This window comes from Strix uralensis, chromosome 1, assembly GCF_047716275.1.
Source record: "Strix uralensis isolate ZFMK-TIS-50842 chromosome 1, bStrUra1, whole genome shotgun sequence".
NCBI classification, from domain to species: domain Eukaryota; kingdom Metazoa; phylum Chordata; class Aves; order Strigiformes; family Strigidae; genus Strix; species Strix uralensis.
Window position 1 is genome coordinate 67,759,667 of NC_133972.1, and position 18,866 is coordinate 67,778,532.

At 36.9% G+C, this 18,866-nt stretch overlaps 1 protein-coding gene across 3 annotated transcripts in view; it reads right to left on the minus strand.

Annotated features, from left to right (window-relative positions):
* Positions 1-2,673: 2,673 nt before the first annotated feature.
* Positions 2,674-18,866, minus strand: part of SLC12A7 (solute carrier family 12 member 7) — a 70,951-nt gene continuing 54,758 nt past the window's right edge. The window contains exons 18-25 of one of the 3 annotated variants that reach the window (XM_074869681.1): positions 16,301-16,496; positions 15,795-15,964; positions 15,519-15,650; positions 13,752-13,859; positions 10,712-10,828; positions 8,222-8,403; positions 4,133-4,266; positions 2,674-3,667 (exon numbers count right to left, since the gene is read on the minus strand). In XM_074869681.1, the coding sequence (XP_074725782.1) occupies positions 3,576-3,667; positions 4,133-4,266; positions 8,222-8,403; positions 10,712-10,828; positions 13,752-13,859; positions 15,519-15,650; positions 15,795-15,964; positions 16,301-16,496 (1,131 nt within the window). In that variant the 3' untranslated portion in view covers positions 2,674-3,575. Of the gene's footprint in view, positions 3,668-4,132; positions 4,267-8,206; positions 8,404-10,711; positions 10,829-13,751; positions 13,860-15,518; positions 15,651-15,794; positions 15,965-16,300; positions 16,497-18,866 lie in introns of those variants that run through there. The other 2 variants (XM_074869662.1, XM_074869671.1) reach the window with 2 other exon arrangements.

The window sequence follows — 18,866 nt, forward strand, 5'->3', positions numbered from 1 at the left end:
TGTTTACCTGGGAATGGTGCTTCTGAAGTACAGAATGTTTATTTTTCACATCAACACAGAAATGAGATATTAACTTAAACTGTTGGTGTTGTCAACCACTACTCAAACAGGAAAAGGAAAAAACTTCATAAAGTTATAGCCTACTCTGAATATAAACGTTCACTTTTGGTTAGCTTTAAGCAGTACAACTGTAGATTCCCTCAGATTTCCTCCAGCACCTGACTTTTGGATGGGGAGTCTGGTTTAGCTTATTGCATTTCAGGAGAATCAATAAATAAGGCTGGTGTTATTATAAAGGTGTCATTTGTGTATCAAATGTATAGCATGGGCTTGTGAGGATTTTAAAAAATACCTATTGAATTTCCTCTTCTAGGAACTCTGAAACTATGTTCTGAAAACTTGGCATACCTCTGCCCATAAGATATGAAATTAAAGACATCCATTTCCTTCTGGATTTTTGTCATTAATTCAATAAAAATCACCGGTCAGTCAAAGTGCTTCAGCTTCTATTCCTAAAGTATATTAATATTAAAAAGAATTGTTGCCAAACAGTTACAAACTCTGCTGCTGCCATGTCACAACCCTTTGCTTTTTCTTCCTCACCATGGTCCCTCTTGCTACCCTCCATCTTACCCACCTGCCTTAGTTTTCAAGCTACTCTGTGCTTCCTGCTATACTTCTTCCACAATCCATTATTCAGGGGAGGGGGAACAAAAAACCAAACACCACCAAAAAAACTCAGAAAGACAGCAACCCCCCATTTCCCTTCTTGATGTTGCAAACACTACTAGGTGTTTGCAGTGACAGACTAGGAGACAGGTACTGATGTATTTGGAGGTTTAGATGCCAAACTAGTAAGTGCCTACTGACCACATTCAAGATGATTTTTCAGGGCGAAAACCATGACATTTCATTTTCACTCAATTCTTTAAAAAGAAAAATAATAAGGAAATCTTTACATTCTTAGAATCAGGCCAGCATATCTCCTAAAGCCTCTAGTCTTCAAGACATTTCAACATCAAAATTTCTCAATAGAATGACTGTTAATTAATTAACTATATGTGTTTTTAACATTCACTGAAGAAAAATCAAAAAGTTTCCCAATCTTAGTTTGAAGTGTTTGAACTCTTATTTTGGGGGGGCACAAAAGATACTACCACAGGAAAACTGGACAGTATCAAAACTAACTACAGAGCTCAGGGCAGGGGTGGTGGGGGCAGTAACAAAGCCATGGGGGTGCCCCACGTGGGGTTCTCCTGAATCTTCCTGGTGAGGGAAAAGGCAATTGGAAAGCAACTAAAAGCAAGCAGAGACTTGACATGTACTCTGTGGAGGTCCCCAGAACACACCAAAAGGTATGTGGAGGCTCCCAGGTTTCAGTGAAAGACATCTGGAGGTCCCCTGACTACACATACAGCACTGGAATTACAAAGGAGATAAGACACAGTCATTGCCCAAACCTAATGCTAATTCTAATCCTAAAACAGCCGTAGTGGTGTGCCAGTAAGTTCTGCTATGCATAATGACCTTCAGAATACCTTTTGGTGTGCTTCAGGCATATTTGGGAGCTGTCTCAAGTGCACCAGAAGCATATCAGGGGCTTTCTGTGCTCCCCACTGGTCTTGGAGTGCTTCTGAGTTGAACCACGGCCTTTTGAGTGACATTTTGTGCACACCAGGCTCTGCCAAATGCCTTCTGGTATGGCCACAGGAGTCTCCATCAGTCTTGCCTTGCACCTAGGGGCCCTTAGAGAGCCTTTGATGGGTCCCAGGTGCCTCTGAGAGCCTATCCCTAAACTGAATCTTTACCATTACTCTTACCATAAGCTACCCACAGTTGTCTAAGAATCCCTGCTGATGGCCCTGCACCATGGGCCTCTAAGTGCCTTTTAATGTGTCCCAGGAGAAGCCAAGAGCCATTTAGAGTGCACCAGGGGCATCTGACTACATTTCTCCCCAGTGGTCTGAGAATGCCTTTTCATGCACTTGATATGCTGTGCAAATCTAGCACCTTCAGACGCCTTCTGGTCAGTCCACAGGGCCTCCATGTGTCTTTCATTGCACCTAAGGGCCCCTGGAGTGCTCTTGGTGTGCCCCTAGGGTACTTCTGAATGCCTATACATAAACCAAATTCCAGCCCAAAGCCTAAACCTACACCCACACCCAGTGGTCTACAAGAGCCTTCTGCTGTGCAGCATGGCTTTCCAAGCACCTTTTGGTGTGCCCCAGCACTGTTTAAGAGCCATCTGAAGTTCACCGGGTCATCTGATTATCTTTCTGTGTTCCCCCTGTTGTTATGAATCAAACTACAGGGATAGGTAATGGCTGCTTTCAGCTTTGCTGTTTATAACTTTGTTTTGCTTTGCTCGAGAGAGCTGTGATAAAAGCACTGGCCTTGAGACTAGTCAGGTATTTGGGCCCTGCATCACTGCTGTCCCAGTCTGAGCAACAGAAGTGTTGACTGTATCATAAAAGAATAGTTTATGTATGGTTAAATAAAACCTTTCTTTTTAGAGAACAATCTTCTAATACCCAACAAACACTTTAGATCTTAAACATTTACAAAACTAAACAGTGTCCAAAATGGGGCATGAATTCTGACAGAAGCAGAAAGCTTCTACTGAGCACCTAAACTAAATTGTTCAACAATTTCAAATGAAAAACACTTAAGAGCTTGTTCTGTTCAGAAAAGCAGATTTTATTTTAAACAGCAGCACATACATACAACATTATACAACATTTTCAAAATATACATATTTGAAAACAAGAGACTGCAGTTCATTAAACCACAGCAAGTTGGTTATCAATTGTTACATTTAGATTTGCAACCAGGTGGAGTTACTGCATCATAGCCTTACTATGAGTTGGATGCTCTTAGGTTTCACTGGTATAATTGTGCAATATACTATAACTGCTAGTAGCTCATGAAAAAAACCTCACACAACTTGTCAATTTACTATTACTATCAGCTGGAGGCTTCAGCTACCTGACTAGGTATTTTAAATAGAGAAGTGTTATTTAAAATAAGTGTGGCATATCATGAACTTCAGGGAAACACTTTATACACATAATATACAAATTTGAGTGGTTGTATACATTTTCTGAATGAAGTTTCCTGAACCAGGACTAATTCCAACAGAAGCAACATTGCAGCATTTTGGTAAGGGAGGAAGTCAACTTCTCCTAAAACCTTTCCCTTTGATGACTTTAATCTTTGTTCTGCATCTAAAAGTTGCTTACATTTCTATATGTTTAAAAATCCCATTGCATTACCATTTCTAAGCTTGTGTTTCACCACAGTTGAAGAGGCATCAGAATATGCTACATATAAATATCCTAACCCATCCACCATTTATTAATTCACTACAGAAATATCTTCTACATAGATCTATCTTCTTAAAATATAATTTAAATATAAATTTTTAATATAAAAACCAGAACACATCATCAGAAGATTCAGCTTGCAAGTAGTTTTCAATGCACTAGAACTCTTAACGAAGCTGCTCAAATTATGGTAAATAACGGGTTTTTTATTGGGGCGGGGGGGGGGGGGGGGGGGCAAAATGTGCAAACAGGTTATGAATAAATGGTGATCACTTCACGTCCACTGCCTCTGACCAGAAGAACTCTATCCAGACCTTCTGTCAGAACTTCCAAAAACTCCATGTCTGAAATATCATTAAGTCAAGGAATTTATTCAGAAAAGAAACAAGATAGCCATGAATCTCTCAAGAAGTCTGACATATAACGCAAAAATCAAGTTCAACAATTTCATCAAGGAATTTTCCTGTGTCACCATTTACTGTCCCATTAATATAATCCACCTGCTTGTTCAAGTGCAAGCAAGGCCTAGTTTGGGGGAAATTTCTAGTTCTGCCCTACTCATCTACAGAAAAGATAAACAGATATTTTTAAAACAAGTTCAAAATTGAGGAATGCTTTATATCAATTCAATAAAAACCCCACCACTATCAATATTTCTTAAAACTCTGTGGAATAAAAGTTGTTTATGTAAAGGCAAACTTATACTTAACACAGTTACTAATGGTTATCATGACAAATAGACAATGGCACAATCACAAAAATCAAACTCCCAATTTCAAGAAATATGGAAGCAATATAGTAGAGGATACAGTTTTCATCGCCTTTTCTGTTTTTAGGAGGTCCAGGCATATTCAGGAGAACTAGCTGAGCATGCTGTGATTTATTAAGCACTACTCCGTTGAGCTTCACAGCAGTATGCATTCTTCTCACATTTGACTGATTCCTAGCATGCAAACAAACATTTTTAAGTATTGTCACAACACCGATGTACTTGAATTATATGTTATGTATTTGAATTTATAAATTTAATCTAAATGCACATAGAATAAGCTATTTTCATGGACGCCAGCATTTGTACACATTGAAAATAAATTTTAGAAAATGCAAAACCTAGTTTAGAAAATTTTTTTCTTTGAAGACAACATTTAACTCTGAAATTCAAGCAATTCTAAGCAGATTGCCAAAATGCACAAACCTTTCAATTGTCAGTTAACTTTTACAAAGATGAAGCAAAAACTTATTTCAATAGAAATTAAGTTTAGTCAAAAACACTGAGAATCCAGTTTACGGAATTATATTGGATTTGTACAAGAAATTCCAAACAAAGGAATTACAGGAATGCAATGGAAAGATTACAGTATTTATGTCGTACAGTACAAGATTTCCTTCATGCTCTTTTGGAAACATTACAAGATTACTATAAGCCTGGTGAAGAAGATTCAGAAACAGCATAGAATTTACTTAAAAATCTACTAGTTTCTCATGTCATAAGAGTAATGAACTGAAATTGGGCCTCTCCCCTTACATTATCAATATTAACTAATGCTTTACTTGTTGTGTCCACAAATATAATCGTCATAAATTTGTGAGCAAGAAGAAGAAACTGCTAGGACTTCAGAGATTTCCTTATTTTAGGTTCTACCTTGGATGATTTAGTTGTTCTTCAGAACAAAAACAAAAGAACAGTTTCCTTGTCATTCCTGAGAAACTGCCATCTGTGTAAAACTAGCCAAGACTGGAAATGAGTCATATGCTACAGTGCAACAGAAATATCCAGACCCTACCTAAGGCCATTTATCCAAAAGATCCACTGCCCCAAAGCAGATTCTTTACAAGTGAAGTGAGTCACTTCAAAGGGAACCTCGGAAACACAGGGTGATAGCACATCTCAAGAATGGAGATACTGGTATGCTCCACATATACATTGATGGTATAATACACATTATCACTCTATCCTGTGCAATTTTCTTAGCACTGTAAGTAGTCATCTCACAGTAAAAGCACAACTGTACCCCGCTCAGCTGGACTCACATACTGTCCTGTGGCAGTGAGAGGACTGGCAGGTTAGTAGCAGCAGGACATAAGATATCCTCTGAAGCGTCTGATCAAGTCTGGAGTCTTTTGAATTCCACCAACAGCAATCAAAATTACAGCACAAACCCCAACACTGTTTCAGCCCAAGTAAACAGTAGAAATTAATGAGATCTCTCTTCCCAAAAGAAAAACATTTAGGAGGCCAAAATTTGCAAAAGGAAACATACAACTTTGTTCTATTACCAGAGGTCATTTCAGGGGACTACACCAACACTCCTAGATTCTTTCAGCAACATGAGGCCACCCTCAGATTATATAAATAAGTGTGGAGTTGAGAAGAGCAGCCAGACACAGGTTCACTCAAACATAGGGGACCAAGAAAGATGGAGAATGCTGGAAGCATATGTACTTGTGTTCTACTAAGTCCTGTTTACTATGAAGGGAAAAGCCATTAACAGGATACTATTAGAAGTAGCATGACTCATGTTGTATTTTTATCCTTGATTTTGCAGGGGAAATTAGAAAAAAGGCATTTGGCCTGAAGTTTAGTGGCCAGTGGAGACCAGCCCCATCAATTTCAATTGATTCTCTTCACCCCACCCATCCCATTTTCCACCCCAAGACAATGACATTTCTAAAATTGAGTTTATCAGTTCCTCCCGAGGGATTTTCTGTCACAGTAGCCATCTGTCCTAAGAACCAACTGAACATAAAACATATATGGAACAAAAGAATACTTGAAGCTCAGTTTTTCAGAGCAGCAGCAGCTTGAGAAGACCAAAGAACAACTATGAAAAGAAGGCAAGAGTGTATAACTGAAGAGGTATATAAATACTGAAGTAGAAATATTGTTGAACTAAAGATAAAACACAGGGGAAATAGGGAAGGTGTAAGTTTGTGATGGAGCGGGTAGGAATTCAGCACTGAAAAAAAGGCTCAAATTGACTACAGGTATATTGTGTACAATGTGAACTGAGGCTGACTAACTTCATTGAGCCTTCAAGGACCGCAGAACTGAAATCATGCATGTTACACAAAGCAAGCTAAGTTTTCATAAGAAGCTCAATTTGTTAAACAGACAAAATGAAGACAACACTGGGCTCTGAAAAAAAAGCAGAGAAGTCACAAGACAGTTCCACACAAGACCAAAGAAAGAGGTAGTGTCCCTTTTTTGTATGCTGTCATACCCAATGTATATCTGAACGTACATTATTTCTGCACATATATGGGTTGGTAGAAGGTAGGCAAGAACTGTTATTTGATGAAATGTGAAAGTTCCCTTTGTGAAAAAATTCATTCTTATTGTCCAATTAGTTATATCACAATGGGGTCTATTTTTCCAGAACAAAAATATAGTTACTTTTTAAGGTAGTTAATTAGGAAACTAAATATTACACTGGTGCAGGAGTACTGTTAAGTGTTACATTCTTAAAGAAACTAAAATACATGTTCTGTGACTTACCTGGAATGGAAAGTGGATAATATTTAGAATAAAACATTAACAAGTCACAATGAAGAATATTTTTCAGTGATAAATACTAAATCACAGTATATAAAACAAGGTACAAAAGAATACAAGCACTGCTAATCATGATTTACAAAACACACATACAATGTACAAGACCACAAGAACCAGGGAACACACCCTACATTGCTTAAGTGAAATTAAATTTAGACTTACAGATTTCCCCATTCTCTACATGGAAGGGAAGCAAATGCACAGAAAAAAAAAAATAGTTATGCCATCAGATACATTTTTTAATTCAAAAATATTAATATACTCTACAGGCACACCAAGTTTGAACTATGATTTCCACCCCAACCACATATAGTAGTTTTAAAATAATAATATATGAGGTCTGCATCTTGCACAATTCTGAACTAGTAATAGGAAATATTTCCAAGATATTAATAAAAAAACCCCAAACCCTAAGAATTAGAGCATAATGCAGCCCAGAACAAAACCAGCGCTTTAGAGCAAGATGATGTTTGGAATTTGCAGAAGGCAAACTGTTTCTAAAGTGCTCAGAGCAAATCCACAAAACAATTTAGGATTTAGAAGGTACACTTAGAATTGACACCGTAAACTCTACAGTCTGCAAGTCCTACAATAAAGATATTTTTCCTTTAGATATTAAAATTTCCCCTGACATTCCCATTTTTGCTTTGAGCATGTGCAAAATATAGTCTAGGCCATGCTTATAACTGCATTCTTCCAGAACTCAGAAAAGATGCATGTGTGTGCTTGAATCACACGAAGGAAGCAAACAAGCTGACATCTTTCTGTCATTGGTTTTGCGTCTACTACATAAGAGCTACTGCCTGTATCAACCCTGATCTCTTTAGTGACTTGTATCTAAGAAAAAGACATTAGGGAATATTTCAACAGGAAATACTTAATATAAGATGACATACGTATAGGCACAAATTTTATATTGCTTTTATTTACAGGATAAGGGCCAAATGTCCATTTGGGGGTAAAAACAAAAAACCCCTCAACAACTCCACCCAAAAAACAAAACATAAGCTAAATGTCTTGAAAGAGTCTATCTGCTTCTTTAGTACTCCCTCCACCCCAACAAAACACAATAAATGAGATGTGGAAATGACATAAGAACAAGATATACAAGAATGTTGTGAATGACTTTTTTAAAGTCATTGTTATTCCACCCAAGTCCACGCTACTTTCATAAGGATGGCTTTTAAGTGAATTGCATGGAATGATCATGTTTGTACTCAACTTTAAATAAACCAGAATCTCTTAAAAACCAGAACATGGAATAACAACAAAACTAACAAAAAAACCCACACACTAAAATATACACAATCAAATACAAAACGCCAAACACCATATGTATACTTACGGCTTCATGTTGAAAATATCTTTGAAGCCAGACACATTTGAATCTTTGGTTTTATGCTTTTCAGCTACAAACTTTTCTTTAGTCCAGGTCATTTGTACTTTTTCGGGCAGAGCAGCAGCCACACTTGCTTTGACCGCTGGAGCTGAGTGTGAGGCAGTGTTTCTGTCATGGATCAGCTGAGCCTGGCCACAAAACAAACAATCACCCCAAGATTCAGCCAAAAAGAGCGTTTGTAGATTACACGTTATTAAAATTTTGAAAAGGAATTTCACAGGAGTAGAACAAAAGAAGATACAGAAAAATGCACCTTACTTTGTGAACAAAAAACAGACTATTTTTGACTTCAGCATGAAAGGAAAGTGCTTGTAAAAATGTAGTTATTTGTTTATATTTGCAGGATTACATCTGGGCTGGGATGTTATTTTTGTAATGAACTAAAATGAGGTTGAATCCAGCCTGAGGGTACTTTATTAATACCAGGGGGTTTTTCCAGTGAAAAACTTGAAAGCCAGTGCTCTCATTCTTCATCAGTTACATTGTTATTTTCTCAGATACTGTGTTAAACATTGTTCATGTCACATGCCTTTGGTTGAACTCTACCAGTATGACTCATGATCCCAGTAACACAATATTGGACTGGCTGAATTGAAGGCTAGCTACATTCCATTAGATTTATTTATGCTTGCAAGTGCATATTACATAACAAAAGCCAATCAGTCTAACCATGACGGGGCCTTCTCTTCCCTTATAATAGCAGAAACTCAAATCACAACTTTAAAAACACAATATTGTTGTTCCCACATGCACCTGCACTTCTGTGTTCTCCACTTCCCATTCCCCTTGCTCCTCTTGAGGAAAGAGGGAAGAAATATTTAACACATGTTATTTACTTACTTTCCCTTATAATACTTTGTCCATAGGCAAGGTATTTCCATCAAAACCAACACAAATACGAGTACCTCAGACTTTTAAAATCATAAGTGAATTTGTCTGGAGGGATGATGGTTTTTGTGTTTTGGGATGTTCTGTTTTGGGGGAGAATGGGGTTTTTTTGGTGTGGGGGGCTTTTGGGGTTTTGATTGGGTTTTTGGGGAGTTTGAGTTTTTTGTTTGTTTGTTTAATCTTTAGCAGTTATGAAGTCTCTTCAAAGACTTGTTAAATCATGAGTTGAAGCTCCTGTTCCATTTGAGAACCTCAATTATTCACGTTAGTGATGGTAATGTCCCTCCATATATGTGATAATTCAGAAGAATCAACTTCATTCAGGTCACAATCAAAAGCATGAATAAAATTAAAGCAGATGAGAAAACTACCTTCTATCTCTGAACAGCAATTCCCCTAAATGGTTCCCAAACTGTAATTGCAGCTGTTTTTAAATGCCTAAGAGCTTCTGTACTCTTCCTAAATTATTTCCCTAGTCCCTGTCCTTGAGGATTCCCAAACCCAGAGTTCAGTTCCAATGTTCATATAAATATCTATTTGTTTGACGGTCTTCATATCTCCCCGGAAGATTAAATCACGAGTCAAGACTATAAATCAGAAGTCATTGTGAATACAGTTCTATCATGAGAATGGAAAAAAGCTGGCAAATACATGTAGATAGTATAGGTGCCATACAGCAGTATCCAATGAACTAAAATTTCAAACTAACAACTGTAAGATGAGTTCAGTACAACTATGCCTCAATGGAAGAAAGTTTGCCATTTTTAGAAAGATAGTGAGATCAAGAGAAACTCTTGACCTATAGCACACTTTTCTAAAAATGCAAAGACAATGAAAACACATTTTTGTTAGTGCTATTTTGATACCGAATTTATTACACAGAACACAACACGTTCTTTTCATACTTCATGAAGAAAGGGAAACACAAAGGTATACAGCATTTCTACAAACTAGGCTACACATCTTTAGATATGAGTAACACTTCAAGTGCTCACTAAAACCATTGATTACATCAAGTTCATTTCCTTTCAAACTTACCTGGCAGAAAGTAGTAATGACATTTATGGGCTAACAATGGCTTGTCAATAAGCATAGAAATCTCCTTAAAAAGCCCTAATATATCTATATGGTCTCTGAGAAGCTTTAGTACTTCAATATAGGAACTATAAAGAAAGGCAGTGTTTTGTGAACGCATGAAATATGCTTATTAATGAAACAGCCACTGTTAAGACTTTATAAGACGTAGAAGGCAGAGAAATATCTTTGCTTCTGGGTCTTAAGAAAAACAGGCCCTCAGAAACATAAGTGTTTCTTTTATGGAGAATAAGTGTGAGAAAAACAGGATGTACTTCATGTCACAGAAGCATCATCTAGAGAAAAAATATAGGGTAAGGTAATTAATTTAGAAAAACAGTAAAATTAAAGTTTATGAAGAACTGTTCCATAACAATAAATGATCGAGTTGTTCATTTGTAGTTCAGTTTGTAATAGTGGCACTTCAAGTGTCACAATGGGAAAATACATCTAACCAGTACTATGTCCAACTACCTCCTCCTCTCGACAATCATTAGTCAGCAGGGCCTGCACATCTTGGCCAGTGGACTGTGGACTGAAGTAGCTTTGTCTTCTGATTGAGCCTCGAGACTCATCAGTGATGCTCTGAATCTGGGACAAAAAGGTTACTAATGACAAAAAAACAGTCTACAGAAAGAAGATGATGATCATATTATTCAAAGTAAGAACTGTCATAAATAGATGAGATTTGGTATCGTAGCTTGTTATAAACTTGGTTTGTTTTCACAAACACGCCATTTGTTTATATATACTATAGGGCTCCTTTTGAAACGTTTAGCAGTTATGAAATCTCTTTACAAAGATTTTTGAAAACACAAAGTGAATTGAATCCTTCACTCAATATGGGAACATCAAATATTCACCTCTTTGTGAGGATCACATCCCTTCATATATGTGATGAATCAGATGAATTGATTTTATTCAATTACAAACAAAAGTATGAAAAAAAATTCATGTAGATGAGAAAGCTGCTTTCTGACTCTAAACACTGGTTTATTTCCCAATGAGTCACAAACTATAATTGTGCTCCTCCCCTACATGCACCCACATTTCTGCCAACCTTACCTAGCAGCAGTGAGCTGCACAACAGCACTTGCACTGTGCAACCCAACCCAAAGTAGTGATGGGATGGATGACTGGCTTCTCACAGCTCCAACGATATCACTGCCTGGCCCAACAGTCACTAGTCAGAACTAGACAGAGAAGGAAGTCAACCACCACCAGGAAGGGCAGCAAGGAAGTGAACAAGGCTCTACATTTTCTTTTGTCTTTGCAGGGCTATTGTCAAAGTCAAATAAATAAATGCTTGGCAGTTGAACCCAAGTCTGCAGATCTTACACTTTGCAGGCATGTGTTGTATTTACACTTGAACAGAAGCAAAATCAACCATGTTTCTCAAAAAACGAATCAAAAATCCGATGAACCCCTGTGCCCCAGTTCCACAAGAAAACCCAGGGGGGCAAGATAAAATAAAGTTCCATTTTAAAAAGTGACAGAAGAGGAGGGTGAGGGCGATTCCTCAAGGATACGAGCACGCCTGTGAAATAAACAGCAAGAGAACACTGTACAATAAATTCTCCTCTTTGCAAACATCTGAACGTCATTTGAAGAGGTGCAAGCACAAAAGTGAGGTTAAAATACTAAACTTGGTGGTAACAGGAAACAAAACTACAAGCACCATTCAAAGCTGGATCATGAGGGTTATATTTGAATGTCTGGATAATGAAAACAAAAGCAATGCTAATTTCAACTAGTCCTACTAATGAGAGAAATGTTTTGGAGATCATCATAAAACTGGAGGGGATGGCTCAGCTCATTTAAAAGAAGATGATCAGATCAAAAAAGGGCCTGGCACACTGAGTGCATATACTCAACTTGCAGCTCCAGAGAAAGCAAAGGTATAACTAAATGTTTTCTGAAAATACAAAAGAACGAGGTAGATTAAGGTGCTAATCAGAAACAGCATATGAACATGGCTTTTATTCTTGGGCAAGGCAGGAAATAAGTACTAGATGTTCTTGTAATTATCAAGGATTTTAGTTCTGACCATGAAATAAATTCAATGGTATTTTCAACATCTCAGATTTTACTCTGCTTGATATGAAGGACCAAACTGAAGCTATAATGGTGATGGTTACATTCAGATAAAAGTGAGTAATAACAAAAAAAAAAAAAAAAACATGGCGGAGGGGGGGGTGTGGAAAGAAATTAAAACCTTCAAGCAAACAACACTCTGAAGTAGTACAGATTCCAACCAACTCACAGAGCTGAGAAGAAATTCTTTTGTCTCCACTACAACTTATATGCTATAGACTACAGAGCCTTACGTCCTTGGGCTACTTGTAAAGTATTCATGAGGAAGTTAAATCCTTAAAAGCCTACTGTAGATTGATTAATCACTCAAATTCAACTGGAAGAATACTAGTGCTCAATAAAGAAATGAGAAAAATTTAAAAACACTCAGTAAGGAGTACAGTAAAACTTGTTCTTTACTGAAAAGATGTTAGGCAGACTCAGATCAAAAGAAAACTACCGTGACACAGATGAACAGAAAGAGGATTTACAGCAGCACATTGTTGTAGCAATACAAGGCATCTTTAGGAACCTTAAAAAAATCCCATGAAATGAAAAAAAAAGAATAAGGAGAGATAAAAAAAGGAACTGCACAGACTTGTAGGATTAACACCAAAAAGGATTAGACATAAAATGAGTTACAATTATCAGTAGACAAAAAAAGACACAAGAAAAAATTCTAGTTATTTTACCAATGAGCAGTTAAACACAGGAGAGATCTCTTATTTGGCATAGGAGGAAAATCACTGTAAGTGATAGCAAAGCCAAAGCATTTAATACCTTTCACATCACTAGAAAGTGTTGATAATAATGGGATAGTTAACAGAATAAATGAGTGTATAGAAGCACAAACCAAAAATAAAGAAGATTTAAGTTACAAATATTCACGAAAATACAGATACACGAAGCTTGTCACTATAATGTGCAAAATACCACCAGGGACTAGTAAGGGTAGGGGAGCAGGAAACATAGCATTCCCATCTGGGTACCATAGGATTACAGGTTAGCGAGACTAATTTTGGCTGCAAATTAAAACATTCAAAATAATGCAGAAACTAAAAAATAGTTGCTGTGAATAAGGTTGAAGGCCAAGTCACAAACAAAGCTAATCAGCCCAGTTGGATAATCATAATCTTTACCTACTGCTATATGTCAAGTTTAGAAATGCTCTGGATATATTCTACACTGATGCTCAAATGCTTTGCTAGTAAATACTTGCACTAATATTAACAAAACCAGGAAATTTTAAACATCTACTCAAATAAAAAAGGATTTTCCCCCCATCCCCCATTATTTTAGCCTTGCTGAAACCTGCTGTAGAGAAACTAACATGGAACGCTGTTATAAAAAGCTGACTAGTTAGAAACCTATTAGAAGCCACAGCCAAGAAATACTACTTTCAGATTTTTCACAGAACATCTTGCCAAGCCAAAGTCCCTACCTCTCTTTCCCTTTCGTTCTTTGATAGCTGCATCTGCTTTAGCATCTGAGATCGCTGTTCCATCATAAGTGTCTTCTCATATGTGAACGCAGAAATATCATTTTCAAGCTGCAAAAAGAGACTGGCATTAGAAACACTGGAAGAAAAGTACTACTCAAAAGAACAATACTTAGACAGTGTACCACATTCATTCCTACATTCATGCAGTCCTGGATGTACTTATGGCATCAGAACAATCCCAAGTACATAATTGATCAGTCATTTCTGTCCTCAATTCTTAAAACTTCATCTTCAAACAGCAATCTCATACAATGAGCTATTCTACTACAACAATATCAGTGTGATTTTTATATAAATTTGAGGTGCTTGGGACAGACTTTCCATTGTTCTGTTCCAACTAGGCTGCAGAAATGAGAAAGGGTTGAAAGCACTTATTTAAACTGGGTCTGCATTGCTGACTCCTGAGCATGTGTGCATACTTGTTTCCTTAAAAACTGTCTAGAGCCACTAAGTAACACATTTGTCCTTTCACCGGTGAGAAACATTCACAAATAGAAGCATTTATGAAGAAACTCCGGTATATATTCTCACATCAGCTCAAAGCTAAAATACAATGTAAAAATCTGTAGCAGTCATCTGTGTTGTCACTGACTTGTAACATGTCTATCATATTTTGGAAGATTCTCAGGGTTAAACATGACCCACATAAGAAAAGAATAAGTTGTGCCTCCTATACTGTCTTCTATTCAAAATCCAACCAAGGCTGAGCCTTTTTTATGGCATCTGTTAGTCATCTTTCACCTGCGCATGCCACAGCATTTTAGTCTTTTATATTCAGTAAACAAAACAAAAATAAAATAGATAAAAACATTTATCTTACTTCCTAGTTCAAAATACTAACCAAGTTTTTCATAAGTCATTTTTTTCCTAAGTAATCTAAACGATTCTTAAAATTTGTCTTATGGCTGATTAGCATGATAAATCTTTTTGATAGGTTTTGTTCATTCCAGGAACTGGTGGCAGTAGTTTTGAACCAGTTGACCAATTTTCATCCCACTTCAGAATAAGTTTAAAAGATTTTTTTTTTTTTTCTTACTTTGCATATTATGCTAGTCACCTTTGAGTGCTGGAAATGAAGTTTTTTCATAGTTGCCCAAAAAAGCAGGTCTAGACAGACTACAGCTTTAGTCCTTTCTCTTTAGCAGTTTACGACCAGTATTTAAATGGTGAAAAAGTTACCAAATTCATTTTGTCACTATTTGATTTGTGAATCTGTAGCTATATTGTCTTGCTGTTCAGTGCCAAAGAGGCTGGCAATGCCAAAAACAACTGACGTACTCTCACAGGGCCTAGGGATTCCTTATTCCAGAGAGATTCATTCAGCAGTAGGAGAGATGGACACATTCATCCTCTCTCATGCTGGATGCCCCGGAGTGTTAAAATAAGAACATTCAGCCTTCCATTTCACCGCCTGCTAAAGATTCAAGCTTTTTCCTTCCTGAATGAACTATCTCTACAGACTCATAAATAAAGTAGGCATTAACACATCAAAATGGCTCAACTCTACTTGACAAAACCATTAAACTCACTACTGCATACACACATTGTGACATGGTAGATAACGTTGTTTTAAAAAACTTCTTGTTCTTGGTGGGACTGCAATCTTTCCCTTTTTATATTTGGGCTAACATCTCTTAGTTTCAAAAATGCTAAATACATTTTCCTAAGTTCAGTGTCAATTGCACCTAAAAAAATGCAGTAACATACCATTTCAACAACTTCCACTTCAGCATTCAGTCTAAGATGATATAAAAACATCTGAAGATCCTTCTTCATTTGAATGCTATTGTCATCCATTTGAGCGACAGTGAAGATGCGCATTTTACATTTTCTCCAAACCTACCAAAAGATACAACAATTTGTAACACAGCGACTGGCATCACCATGCATAACTCTATCAAGGTGAAAGAGTATTTCAGTAGAAATCCTTAGGTCTATTAATTGCTAGAAAATGAAATCCCAACCATTTTCTGTTGTCCTTGCCTTGTGCTGCCGAAGGAGAAAAGGCAGTAACATCAGCATACCACCATCATGAACAATCCACCACACATCTATGTTTCCTTCAGTGAAACGTTCTTGATTTGTTGGAAATAAGTCAATGTTTTTAGCAACTAACAATGCTTGCTGAGCTGCTGTTGTTTCTCGTACAGTGTCTGCAAGGGAAAACAAAACATCTGATCAAGAATTTCTAGATTTATTCACAGCTTCTGGTTTGGTTTTAAATTCAAAAGCTTAAATCCTCCCAGATTCTCCTGAGGCAGAAAAGAAACGTCCTGGGTTTAGTGACTGACTAACCTGCTTAGGAAAAGAACAAGAGAAGCCACGGTTGAAGAGACTGAGGGCTGAGGAATATTTCACTCGACGTGAAATAAAATGTGGGGAAATTCAAATGTCCACTGGATGTTCAGCATCACATCTCCTCCAAACAGCAAATACAGTAGTTACATAGATGTATTACAAATGTATTACAAAAGTCAATAAACACATACCAACAAAATTTTTCCATGAGAAACGATTTTCTGTCTGCTTCCATGACTGCGGCCATGCTATCAGGACTGTGTTGTGCTTCATCCCTCCTAGACCAGCTGACTGAATCAAATAGGATATTCCATCTCTGAAATTTGGAGACACCACAATCTGGCAAAATCCTTTAGTCTTTTCTACTCCCATTAAGGCCTTAACATTCTGCAAAAGGAAGATTACACATGGGGAAATACAGTCATCAACAGTGGTAATAAACACCATATGGACTAACAGCACTAAATAAGAGCAAAACATTAGCTACAATGTACAACCAACATCAAGAAACCGCTAATGCCGAAAGAGTGAACATGATTCTATGATAAATAAAACCCAAAACACCCACCTCCCCAAAAGACACCACATTAGTTATTTAGCCTTTTATTTCCTAAGGAGAATGAACAAGGTATGAGTAAAGCCACATTGACAAAGATAAATAAATTAACACTGCTTCAAGTAAAGTCAAAACTGCTGACTGACACAGCACCATATGTTTGGAATAATAAATCCTTTCTTTTGGAATTGGAAGGGTTTGGGAAAATGTAATGTCAAGGACTTTAGAAGAGGCTGTCAAAGCTCCTTAAACAACTTTGACATTAAAAGGCTGATTATTTATCAGCTCACAACATGGAAAAATAGATGTGGAGGAGACAATTGGAATCAGTGGCTGAATAATGACAAGATAAACTGACTAGATTAAAACTCCCACGACCCTTTAATTTCAACATGGCTCCCCTTCATTTAAACACTGACAAACATACAGACACATAACCAAGTAATTTATAAGTAGGATTCAGAATGGTATCAAGGTTGACTAGGGAACATCAGCTTTGACATTTACTACATTTTGACGGCACGACTTTAAAAATCCCATCATTATCAATGATTCATGTAGGAGATTAGCATGGTTTCAGAAGGAAGAATCAGTGCATCCAAGTTTGGAATTTTGGAAGCACCAAAATTCCTATCGAAAACCATCAGGAATAGATTTGATCACAGAATGCCTGGCACTGGCTCAGTGTGGTTTCACATCAGAAATTCTGTTTAGCAGAGAAAAAAAGTCTTCAGAGAATTTGGTAGCAAAGTTAACAAGTCTGTGCAAACAGTAGCTGCGAGGGCATATCAGTTTAATTTTTTTTTTCTTTAAAAAAAGGAGAAATCCTGATTTCCTACAAATCTTCTAGAAACATTTTCTAGTTTAAATTTTCCAAAACCAGTGAGGCCTCCAGATGCCCAAACTTTTAAAATGGAAATGAAGATGAACTGTAAAAGCAATAGTTTCCTCAATCTTAACACCAGGTCTGACTTTCTAGAGAACCCAGGGATTATGTCTGCCTTAAATTCATTCCTGTTCCATCTCTCAAAAACATAGCTGACTTCAAATTAAGCCAACTCTGAGTAACATTTCAAATCCTCATAGGTAACCAGTTTCTCTTTAAAGGTTTTTTTTGTTTTATTTCAGAGGCCTGATTGTATTCTTGGACTTGTTTTCTACTCACACATGTTGATAACAACAGCTTAATAACAATTACTTTCACAATCATTGCTAAAATTTTTCCACCACGTTTTCAAGCTAATTGCTCTCTTGGAGCCTTTTCATGTGATATCAGCTAGTCCATCTGGCTTCATACTTTGTTATTTTAAAAACCACTAGGGACAAGTCTGAATACCAAGAGGGAGAAAAAAGAAAGCTGGGAGAAAAGGGGCAGTTAGCTTTAAGTCCATTTCAACATCTCAAATGCTCATTTACTTTAGAGATACCAGGTCTGAATAAGTCACAGGCATTTTTTACACAGCTTTGAAGATGACTTGGATCAAAATAGTAGACATTTCAATTGATACTGTTTTCAACAACACTGAAGATATTAACCATTTTTGGAAGATATAATGGCAATACTTTTGGAGTAGACTTTATAGTAGTTTTCTAAAGGCAACAAATTTTTCAATAGTATTCAACAAATACATGAAACATGCTATTTTCTAAAAATGTTTCCCCATTTTATGAAGTTAGGAGTAGGAGAGTTTGCATAGGTAAGCAAATACAGTTATCTATACTGAGCCACCCCAACACTGGTTTAAACAAATTGTGTACTACTTCGTTTAAGATCTAGCAAAAAGGGAAACTTGCTTTGCATTAAAAGTCCAAGCTGTATGAAAAATGGATCTTGTCCATTAGCTCAGTCTATTAGCTTCCCTTTTTCCTCAGGGGACAATTTAAAATTAAGTTCAGGTATTTTCAAGGGCTTCCCCCCAAAATGTCTACGTATTTTCAATTGGGTGGCACAGGCAAATACTGAAAAGTTGTCAGAAAAAGAAAGAAATATTCAAATCAAATTCACTTATGTTTGTAAGCACAGTCAGATGTCATCTTAAATTACATGACAGCTTACTATTTTTTTCCTACCTCATCCTACCTTCTCTGGTGATATGGGATAAACAGGAAAAAAAAAACCAACACGAAGACAATAAAGGATCTCAAGAAGGATGCTGTTTACAGTGAAGTAACAGGGTAGGATTCTGGCAAAGACTGCTCCT